The sequence below is a fragment of the Sinohyriopsis cumingii genome, chromosome 3, assembly GCF_028554795.1.
Source record: "Sinohyriopsis cumingii isolate HCF-2022 chromosome 3, ASM2855479v2, whole genome shotgun sequence".
NCBI classification, from domain to species: Eukaryota; Metazoa; Mollusca; class Bivalvia; order Unionida; family Unionidae; genus Sinohyriopsis; species Sinohyriopsis cumingii.
Window position 1 is genome coordinate 150,108,633 of NC_142963.1, and position 12,877 is coordinate 150,121,509.

Below are 12,877 nucleotides of genomic sequence, written 5' to 3' on the forward strand. Positions count from 1 at the left end.
GTCAAAGGGAATGATAATCCATGGTCCCAAAAGAATTTCCAGGAATTCAATATAAGACCATGTCTTCTTTTTAAAAGCTGAGTACCGAAACATTTCTGATATTCTGACTAACAAAATTTTCAAATTAGCTACAGTGGCAGCCATACTGGATGTAAGATCAGCACCATTTTCATTTAGGTCAAAAAATACACACCATTAGAAAATTTTTGGTGAATGCCCATCTTGATATGACCATCCAGAATGCTCAATGTTATCAGACATGTTGGAGGTCAGATCATCACAAACTTTTCAAGATGAATGCTATTATGGCTATACTGGAAAACAGATTGGCACCATTTTCAGTTAGTTCTAACTTAACATCATAAGCAGTCTTCTGATGAAAACCCCATATCAATATGACTTTCCATTCTGGAGAAGAAGCAGTAAAAAGATTTTCAAAATGGGCATTGTGGTGGCCATATTGGATGTCTGAGCAATAACACTGTCATTCAAATCCGAAGCTTTTAATTCTGTTTCATAATGATGGCCATATTCATTGGTGGAACAGCATCATGTTTTACTGATTTGTATGGTATATGCCTCAATACTTTCTGTTACGTTTGGACAGTTTATGAGAAAATTTATAAACAACTTCTATTTGAGTAATGACAGCCATATTTGATGTGGAATGGCTTAAATTGTACAAATTCTTGAAAAACCTTCACACCATGCTATATTTGAGGATGAGCAGCGTTTGCTAAAAAAATGAAATGCTCAATGCCATAATGTTTTCTATCAAATTTACTGAAATTCTGTTCAGCAGCTTTTGCGAACAAATTGTTACACGGCTTTTTGAATATTTTTTATCAATAACAGCCAAACTTGATTTCTGATCCGTATCATTTGTAAACAAAATTTGAAAGGCCTTAATGCCAGTATGCTTTCTGTCAAATTTGGTCAAAATTCTGCAGAGCAGTTTTTCATGTGAAGACCGGCATCATCCGTACAAAACTGAATGACATTCATGCTGAGATGCTGTCTGGCGAGTCTGATTGAAATCTGTTCAACGAACTTGAAAAGAAATTGAAAACAGCAATTGTTGATGGCTGAATACAATGCATGCTGGACCATACCATAAGTTCATCTGACCTAAAGCCAACAGACATAAAAGATGGAACAAGTAGCTACAGCTGACCTTTGGTTGTTTGTTATCCTCCTTGTCTTCCTCAGAATCCAAATATGGAGTGAGCAGCTTGTGTAGGAAATGAATATTCATGAGTCCTCTTACATTATTTAATAAATGACTGCTATTTTAACTTTGTGAAATTTCAGATTATTATATTTTTAAGAACAGTTTTTAATTTTAAATTCTTCATTTTGTAGGTTTTAGGTATATAATTTATGTACCTAGTTATTCATGATAATTATGATGCATAGCTTGCTGTGTGCAAACATTCTGCAGGAGCATTTGAAAAAGTCTATGCACCCTCAGGTTCAAAGTCCTTCCTCATTTTCCATCAGACAAACCATATATTTACCACATCAGTCATGCTATTCATTTGTAAATAGATGATTGGTTCCTTTCTAAAACTGATACTTTTGTAAATATATGACTGGTTCCTTGCTATAACTGATACTCTTGTAAACAGATCATTGGTTCCTTGCTATAATGGATACTTTTGTAAATAAATAGATGATTGGTTCCTTGCTGTAACTGACACTTTTGTAAATAAAAAGATGATTGGTTCCTTGCTATAACTGACACTTTTGTAAATAGATGATTGGTACCTTGCTATAACTGACACTTTTTTAAATAAATGATTGGTTCCTTGCAACAACTGACACTTTTGTAAATAGATGATCGGTTCCTTGCTATAACTGACATTTTGTAAATAGATGATCGGTTCCTTGCTATAACTGACACTTTGTAAATAGATGATTGGTGCCTTGCTATAACTGACACTTTTGTAAATAAATAGATGATCGGTTCCTTGCTATAACTGACACTTTGTAAATAAATGATTGGTTCTTTGCTATAACTAATACTTTTGTAAATAGATGACTGGTTCCTTGCTATAATTGATGCTTTTGGGTCAGTTAACCTATTGGCTGTCAGTCATGTAAAAGAAATTCAGATCAACTGCCAACCAGTTCAGTTTCAATGTAGATGTGAACCATGATGTAACAACATCTGGATTGGAAGTGTTTGGCAGTGAAACAAAAGTAAATGGGACTTCAGTTTAATTTTAACAACATACATTGACATTTAAAATTTCAAATCGATGTGATATCAACAAGAAATAAAATGAACAAGTCTTTTCTGTCTAATATCCATGAAAATGTCACCATAAACAAAACAGTCCCATGATGCGCACTGGAATCTTTCTTTCAAAAGAATAAAACAAAAAAAGAAATTTGAAAGGAATAGTTACCATAGTTACCACATCTATTAGGCAAAGTATTTCTCAATTTTTCTCCAAGGTCAATTACTAAAATATGCAACTTTGTAAAATCCATTGTGTGTGTGTGTCTGTGTATGTGTGTGAAATTTACATTTTTAAAGTAGCTTTAACAATTTTTCAGTCATATCACAACAAGGTCTCCAGTGTGGCAGTTTATAGTGATGTCTAGCGCTGGGACATCATGCCACAGACATGTAGCATCATGTCCCACATTATCCCGACACCAAGCCAACCAATCCTAACAATAACTTCTTAATGGTGAGCACCAAGTGAGGCAACTGGAAGTACCATTTTTATAACTCTGAGGCAGATGCTTTAACCACTATTCTACTCAAACGGTTGATTGACGTGCCTTCCCTAAAGGAATGTGCAGGGAGCCAAATGCTCTACCTTTCTAAACTAGAATACAAGGCTACATTAGAACTTACTAAGGGCACTGGAACGAAGAGGAGGGGATAAAAAGGCCCATTTTTATGTCAAATACAACTATTTAATAAGGGTGGCCAATTCTGATTACAGTATAGTATGATTATCATCATTATCATATGACCATCCATATCTGACTCTGCTTAAATACCCCCACCTCTCCAGCTCAAAACTCATCTCCTGAAAACACCTTCAAATTGATTGTCAAATTCATAAATTTGGGTACAAAAATGAATTTTCATCCAACCATTCAGGCATTACTCTTCCATTAACAATACAACCACAAAGCTCTTTTTTAAAAAACAGGACAAAAGAAATAAAATAATACACTTTGGTAATTATGTTTCAATCAGAAAGAGGCCCGTGACTATTCCTCCTAAAAATTCCAAAATAACATTTCTAAAACCATTTCAAATTATCAATCTGCCGCAGCAATAATAGACTGTAAGATGCACATCTGTTTAACCTTACCTCAGAGTCTTGTGGATGCTTTTGGTGGCTCTGTGGTTGATGATCATCCTGCAAAATATAAAAGACTTTTCTATCATAATGATATTTATTTATATGTATCATAAAAATCACGTACTAAATATCTGTGAAATAGCATCTAGTAGTATCACACAACAATGTCATTAAAAATGTGTAGTCTATGCAGTCATGTTACAAACAGAATCCAAAACTTGTGATAAAAAAATAAGAATTAATATGACACCCTTGCCCCAATCAGCTTCAGGCATACTAAATAAATACGATATTTCGCTTGCTGAAATCAGTGTTTGCCACACTAAATAAAAACAGTATACCACTTGCTGAAATCAGCATCTGCCATACTAAATAAATACTGTGTACCACTTGTTGAAATCAGCATCTGCCATACTAAATAAACACAGTATACAACTTGCTGAAATCAGCTACTGCCATGCTAAATAAATACTGTATACCACTTGCTGAAAGCATCTACCATACTAAATCAGCACAGTATACCAGTTGCCAAAATCAGTTTCTGCCATACTAAAAAAACTATACCACTTGCTGATATCAGCTTTGCCATACTAAATAAACACACTATACCACTTACTGATATCAGCTTTTGCGATACTAAATAAACACAGTACACCATGTGTTGATATCAGTTCTAGCTTACCAAATAAACACAGTATACCACTTGCCAAAATCAGCTTCTGCCATACTAAACAAACATAGTATACCACTTGCTGAAATCAGCATCTGCCATATTAAATAAACACATTATACCACTTGTTGAAATCAGCTTCTGCCATATTAAATAAAAACAGTATACCACTTACTAAAATCTGCTTCTGGCATATTAAATACACAGTTAATTAAATAGTTAAATGGGGATCATTGAATACACAGTGTTAGTAAATATTTAAAGAGGACTGTGGACGCAGATTGCAACTAAACATTTAAATGAGGATCTTTTGATACACAAGGTAACTAAATATTTAAATGATGATCATTGGATAAACAAGGTAACTAAATATTTAAATGAGGATAATTGGATACACAAGGTAACTAAATATTTAAATGAGGATCATTGGATAAACAAGGTAACTAAATATTTAAATGAGGATCATTGGATAAACAAGGTAACTAAATATTTAAATGAGGATCATTGGATAAACAAGGTAACTAAATATTTAAATGAGGATCATTGGATAAACAAGGTAACTAAATATTTAAATGAGGATCATTGGATACACAAGGTAACTAAATATTTAGATGAGGATCATGAGATAAACTAAATATTTAAATGTGGATCATTGGATACAAAATGAAAATAATTAGATGAGGATCATGGGATACACAATGTAACTAAATGAGGAATACTGGATACACAATGCGACTAATATTTAAATGAGGATAATTTAATATACAAAGTAACTAAATATTGCATGAATACAATTACTGTTTTATCCTTAAACTTTATATCATGATCTACTATTACTCTATGTCTTTTCTTTAAAGCATTTGTTGACTATTCATTTTTCATGTTCTTTACTTCTTCCTCTCCAATATAACATGAACATCACAAACTTTTGCTTTATTGTACAGACAATAGAGCTGAATACCACAAAAATCGTTGTGTATACTACAGTATTTCTGAACATACCGCAATATGAACTATGGTATACCACAGTTATAATAGATACCAGCAATTTAATGTCCTATGGCAGGGTTCTGACACATCTTTTAAAACTCTAATTCGGTCAATAGCTGGAAAAAATATCTTGCTCTGATTTATAGTAAACAACACCATATTATATCTGTTATATTTTTATTATATTAACTGTCATGAGATAAAATATCTCAGCTCCACTTAGGCAGGGAAACTTTGAGTGGGATGCCACACCCAGGCAAGATATTTATCAGAGGGCCAGTAAACATGAAACACACATAATATTCAAACAGAAAACAACTGCTCTCCTGAAAATCTCAGGATTTACAGACTTGAAAAGTACTTAACACATCAGCATATGAAAGTAAATAGATGCAAAAATTACATGGTTAGTTTTGGGCTTTTTTAAAATCTGAAACGTTTCCAAAACTTGGATTTGTCACAAATATCTTTCACAACATTCAATCTCGTCACCACACTGGCCTACATGACATATGTCAAATACGTGATTAAAGAATCATTAATATACTCCTAAATTGTAATATTCACAAATAATTTGTGACTTATTCAACTGTTTTCTAAGAAAAAGACAATAATAATTATTTTAATTAATTTTGTCATCTTAAATGTAAATATGTTGTTAATATAATTTAATTCGTAACAAGATTTCTTGGGAATTTCTGAACATTCCTTACTGACATAAACTACTGAAATACCAATAATATTATAAAGTACCACGGTATGTACCACTGAAAAACAATACCACAGTATACCAGTAATACTGCTGACATCTAAGAGCCATCAGATACTTGGCTTTATTTCTGCTGATAGCAATAACTAAATTAAAAACTTGATACACCCCTATTTTCACTAAAGTCATCAATTTTTGTGTTTCAACATGGCTCTAACACTGTCCTGGCAATATACATCTTGTTGTGCTTACTATTACTTCTATATTACTTTTTCTACAATAATAACTCTTGCTTTATTAAATATTGCCTATGCAACAAAACATGCTATTTGCAGAATATTGTCTTGCAATAAACTTGCTATTTGTTAAATATTGTCTTGCAATAAACTTGCTATTCATTGAATATTGTCTTGCAATAAACATTTTGTCAAATAGTGTCTTGCAATAAACATGCTATTCGTTGAATAATGCTATTTGTTGAATACTGTTTCACAGAAAACATCTTTTTTGTCAAATATTGTCTTGCAATAAACATCCTATTTATTGAATGCTGTCTTGCAATAAGCATGCTATTTGTTAAATACTGTTTCACAAAAAACATCTTTTTTGTCAAATATTGTCTTGCAATAAACATGCTATTTGTTGAATAAAGTTTCCAAAAAAATCTTATTTGACAAACATTTTTTGCAGTAAACAGCCTCTTTGTTGAATACTGATTCCACAATAAATACCTTATATATTGGACATTTGCAAAGTACTGTCATTGCCCTAAATATCTAGCCATGTTCAAATGCCCCTTTTTCATGAACAAATGGAAATTATCATTTTTCCTGAATATTCTGAAAAGAAGTTGATATCTATATTATCAGGATTGCTTAGTGATGCACCTGGCAAGTTCATTGCTGGCAGGAAATGGTCTATGTCAAATAGGTTGCAATGCAAAATTGCATGCCCATAAAGACAATTATGATATTTCCGAGTTTTCTTTCACAAATAACAAATTGTGATTGCACTTCTGTTGTTTGCTTTTCTTTTTATCTGTAAATTTATGTCAGTCTGTTCATCATATACAGCTACCGCTATCTGTGATAAGTGTTAAAATTACCAAATATTACCAATCACCAGCTCTAAAGGATAAAAAAATTTTGAATAGACAAAATCACTTGATTAAAACCTAACAAGCCTCATTAATCACTAAAAATGTATATATGTTACCCAATTATATTTAAGGAAAATAAACTGCTGACTGGAGCAAGTTCTACAGAAGTTTTCATAATGTTAAGATTCTCATTGACAAAATGATATGCTCTGTTCATATCACCTCAAACTCTGAAAATCTGAATGGTAATCCATATTTTCCTTCAAAAATGCTTTAAAAAATCCTGACATTACAGCCCCAAATATGGTGATGAGTTCCCTACATATGTAAATGAGCCACATTATTTGACTGTTTCAGGAATTTAATTAAAAAATATGTGTAATGCTCCAAATGAACCAACTAAATCAAATATGACTATGAAATATGTCCAATAAGAAAAAGAACTGTGTCAAAAATGAATATTTACTGTCCAATATGAATCTGAACTGTCCAATATGAATATAAACTGTATCTGAAATGAATATGAGCTGTCCAATATGAATATGAACTATCCAATATGAATATGAACTATATCCAATATGAACTTGAACTGCGACCAATAGGAATATAAAGTCCAATATGAATAAGAACTATGTCCAAAATGAATATTTACTGTCCAATATGAATATCAACTGTGTCCAAAATGAATATGAACTATCCAACATGAATATGAACTGTTCAATATGAATATGAACTGTCTAATGTGAACATGAACTGTCTAATGTGAACATGAACCAAGTCCAATACGAATATGAACTGTCTAATGTGAATATGAACTGTCTAATGTGAACATAAACCAAGTCCAATATGAATATGAACTGTCCAATATGAATATGAACTGTCTAATGTGAATAATAACCAAGTCCAATACGAATATGAACTGTCCAATATGAATGTGAACTATGTCCAATATGAATGACTTATGTCCAAATGAATATGAACTGCCTGATATGAATATGAACTGTGTCCAATATGAATATCAACTAAGTCCAAAATGAACTGTGAAGACTGAACCAACTATGCCCAATATAAGAATGTCAAGGAAAAATTTGGAACTGAATCATACTGACATGACAAAAAATTCATAAATTTTGTGTCTTAGACATTGACTGCTTTATTACAAATAAATGACCTATTTAAGTGTATAGTAAAAGGGAAAACAAAGATAATAACCTACATAAAATGTTAATAGGTTAAACATTTCATATCACACAAGTTAAGATCTTTACTGAAAAATATGAATTGTCTACATCAAGTTCTTGGGTATATCATACTGATCCTGATTCATGAAGCATATCACCAATCTTTATTGCTGCCTTTGAAGTACATGTCAGTTAATCCACTCAATAATATGAGTTATTAAAGTAAGGTAAAAAGAACTGAAATCAGGAAACTGAAGGTACTAGTGAAGCCTTTTGTAAATAATACTGACAATACTGTGTCCAGAAATTTAAAGAGTACTAATATTTAGGGTAAAAATATTAATACCTTACAGAACGCTTCAACTATAAATAAAAATCATCAGCTATGATCAGATCTTTTGGCTGCCACCCAAAATTAAGTAAGAGTCTGAACTGAAAGGCTCAGTTACCTTATTTTTCAGTATCCCCTGTCGTGGAGTGGTTACATCTGAGTGGACAGTGACATCATCGAGGACAGCTGGATAATGGTTCCGGTTTGATTTACTAACAACTGGAATTTCAGGAATCACAAACTTCTCTGAGTCATCATCACTGAAGCTGGCATCACTGTCTTCTTCATTTGGAGCTTCATCCCCACTCCCAAGCCCTAAATTTGCCATCAAGTCTGCACACAAAATAACGATGAACTGAGCTGAGTGACACATACTATTTGATTAGCAATTTTATTGATTTGCTTGAAACATTTGCAAAAGAGTCCTTGAATTATCAAATAATACTGACTGCTGATTTTTAAGTGCCTTAGATGTATTTGTGGTGAAAGGATACAATTTAGTTTCATAATGAGAAATATAATTTGAAAGATGTTGTTTGGTTGGTTGGCTTTAACAGCACTTTTAGCACACTATTCGTTATATCATGGGAGCTATGTGCCCTTCCCAGAGCAATACCAAAGCAGCTGACCAAGGCTGAGTGGGTATCAAACCTGCAACTCTTGGACTACAAGTCTGATACTCAAACAACTGAGTTTCCATTGTTCCCCAGGGGTATAAGTTACTTCATCATATCAATGAATGATTCTTCTAAATGAAAGCTTTCAAAATCTGTATTCAGTTAAAGTAACTTGAAGCAAAGATTTTATTATTATTACCATTAATGTACATGTCATATAGGTTAAGTAGGTGTGTGGTACAATTTCTACTCTATGTGTCATTTTTGAAAATTTGGTTTCACGTGATGGTATCTTTATATAGCAATTACTCAGTTTATTTCACTGATTGCCTATCAAAATACTTTATGAAAGCATTATATAACTGCCCCTGGAGATTCATCCAACTAAATCAGTTTTAAAGTACACGGTCATTTTACACATGACAAACCAAAAGGTGTGATCCAGTAAAAAGAACTGGAATGAATGATGTCACACTATGTCACAATGAAAGTGCCGTGTACTGGAAAAAATTTATAACCCCTGCACTTATTAATGGTTTGGCCCAACGATCTCTTGTCCTGACCTATCTTAAAGTCATGGAAACCACTGTAAAAATCAACAACCAAGGTGCAGACCAGTCAACAATCAGGAATGAACAGATTTTGGAAAACAAAAGTAGTATTAAATTTCAGCAAAATAATTAATACTTTATTTAAGATCAATAAAAGTGCCTACATGACCATGTTGAATTACACTCAAGCTCACCACATATAACTCGTTCTTAATCTTTCAAATTTGTTACTTCTAAATTATTAATATTATCAAAAAAAAGTAATGTTTAAGTTATGAATTATTAATAACAATCATCATAATAAATTGATAATTAGTCTGCACTTAGAAACAAGATAAGTAAATTCCATGCTTCAATAAATTATACCACAATTATCAAATTTATATCAAACTTTGGCATGCATTATTAAACTCTAACATTTTTGTCTTGCTGAGAAAACCTACACATTTATATTTTAAAAAATCTAACATCTGGTTTCATTTCGCATGAAAATTATAAAGCAAATGAATGAACTTCAATTTTTTCAAACATTTCAAATTGTTTGACATGATATAAGCACATATGTAAGATTATGTACATGACTAAAAACACAGATTTTATTTCATGATCAATCAGATTAGTGATATTAAATAACTCTGTTTGGTATCCTTGATCACTACATCTTATAAAGTAATCTATGATGTCTGATCCAAAAGTTCTAAAAAAATATTTCCATTGCATGCAAGAAAAACACTTTGATTTAAATAGTGGCCAATTTGAACTATCTTTATCAAATCATATGACATTACTGAAGTCAAACAGAAAAATACTTAGTCAAAAGAACTCAGAGCATGTGGTCTCTAATAGCAACATAAGATATAGTTTGATGTTATTAAAATAGCTTCTTTAAAGCTTAAGTTTGTTGATAGCAAAGATAACAGCAGAAAGTGGAGCCATCAACGATTTTTTCATTTCAGGTTCAATGTAGTTGACCTTTGCACTTTTGTCCCCCAAATTAATTCAATCTCATAAAGTATGTTATCCACAAAGTTTTGGTAAGTGAACATGGTGGACAACTCTCGAGTTATTGTCTTGAAACCAAACTGGTAATGGACAGATTTGCAACATCAACACAATATGTTCCATCCTTAAAGCAGATAATGATATTACCATATTAATTGATATAACATGCTAGTCATGTGATAATTCATGTGATCAATAATGGTAATGAACATTGCTTTAAAATAAAATAAATGAAAACCCACTTCAAAAGTGAACATATCTGAATAATGAGAACAAATGTATTAAGTTGCAAGTAATTTGATGAACTATATCTTGTTTATACAGTGACTATACCATTATAACAAGACTGCAATATGTGAATGAGGCTGGCTTAGAAAATCACAAACTGACCAGAAAAAGGCTAAATTAGCAATATATACAAATATTAACGCAAAAACAAAGTGAAGAAAAAGAATGCAAATAAATTTATCTGCTTTTGCACAAGTAGAATTAGATATTACTGTGAAAAAATAGAATTCAGAGGTGCTTTTGTGATCAAATAAATAATCAAAAGTTAGTGATTCAACACCCAATGTGATTTTGTTAATGTTATCAATTTTGTTAAAAAAACAGCTATAAATTCACTACAAACCAAGCTAAGAAGATCACATCAAAGACTGCATATGTAACTAAAATTGATACAAGATTAAAAATGTTACACACATTTCAACAGATAAATCTAGTTTTGTTCAGGTGTTTTATGGCACAACAACACAGACAGGCTATTTAGTGCAGAGGCAATTTGAAGTAATGTCCTTTTTAACTCATTTTAGTATTAATCTTACGATCATTAAAATAACACCGAAAGTATTATATTTATAGTATATTCTGCAACACCTAGCCCAACCCCTACCCCCAATTACCACTTATGATGCTGGAACATGAAGCCTAAAGGGATCTGGTATCTCTCACCTGGCACAGATTGATCAAAAAGCAAATGTTGTAATAAGAAAAATGCTTTGGGTTCAAGGGTATTCAAGTCAGGATAATTCCAGCTATTTGGTAGAAACAAGTGGTATTGGACAATTTGTTTAATTGTGCTTCTGTTTTGAGTAACTTCAGTTGGACCAGATGCTACGTTTACATCTTTTGCATGAATTTGAAATGCATTCATGCCACAACTCTAGCTATCGTATTTAGTCTGATATGGTCACGCAGTTTTGGACAGAACGTCATTCTATCATAGTTTTTGAATATACATGTATTAGTAACAATATGTTTACTGACAGAAACAAATCCCTCTGCTAACAAAAGAATATTTGAAGAACCAACAATATAAAGACTGGTGTATACAAAAATACCAGTAACAAAAAAATGCAAATTAGGTCACTTCTGGTATGATTGGGTAACTCTCCTTGAGTTGAATCCATATACTAACTATCATGAGTGTACATGAAATTGGGTCCAAAATATTTAGAGTGTCATAAACAGATAGCTGAAAATACAAAAGCCACTCATGCATGAAAATTAGGATAGTAGCTTAGTTTGGCCTCACTGAGTCACCCTCCTGGAGATGCCACCACATACCAAGTTTCATTAGTGTAAGTGGAATAGTGTCTGAGAGAATGACAGTGTAACAAATAGATAACTTAAAACATTAGTCATTCAATATGAAAGTTATGTCATAATGTCATACTTTTTATTTAAGATTATTCAAACTGATAGGCATCTGAACTACAATTTTCATAATATATATGAAAATGGGGTCTAATACACTGAGGACATAATGAACTGATAGCAAGAAATGAAGAGTCCCACAATCCACCGTAAGCTCCGATTTTATAAATCCAAACCCAAAAATGTTTATGATGTTATCATCACATCCATGAAAAAAAAAGAATTCAAACATAATTATTTCAACCATATGCTACGGCATAACCAATTGAATCCTAATAAACATGGAATTATTCATCTATGCTTTCATAATGAAGGATTTCTATCCTCATTTGACAAACATCAGGTGCTAAGGCACAATCAATTAAAACTAAAACAACAGAATACCTTTCCACCACTGTGTGTGGAAAAAATATTTTTTCTTCAACCCTTTATATGCTAAGGCATATACAGACGCACCACATACACTCAAAAAACAAGAATACAAACTCAAACATTTATTACTCTTGGGATACATTAGATAGACACAAAACTTGTAAATTTGAAATATTTACGCTGTCCGACATCAAACAAACATACAAGACACATCTCTCAATAAAAATGCAAAATACATCACAAAAACGGACATATGACTCTGGCAAAGTCACTTCAAAAATAATATATAACACAAGGGTATCGGAAGGAAATTAGCCCAGGACTAAATAACCTTTGGGGTAATAGTACAACCCTAAAATCCGAAGCTAAA

At 32.1% G+C, this 12,877-nt stretch overlaps 1 protein-coding gene across 16 annotated transcripts in view; it reads right to left on the reverse strand.

Annotated features, from left to right (window-relative positions):
* The window catches only part of LOC149804145 (uncharacterized), a 304,793-nt gene that overhangs the window by 202,210 nt on the left and 89,706 nt on the right, over positions 1-12,877 (reverse strand). For all 16 annotated transcript variants that reach the window (XM_089954101.1, XM_089954099.1, XM_089954104.1 and 13 more), the window contains 2 exons: positions 8,428-8,642; positions 3,339-3,386 (listed from right to left, as the gene is read on the reverse strand). In XM_089954101.1, the coding sequence (XP_089810227.1) occupies positions 3,339-3,386; positions 8,428-8,642 (263 nt within the window). The remainder of the gene's footprint in view (positions 1-3,338; positions 3,387-8,427; positions 8,643-12,877) is intronic.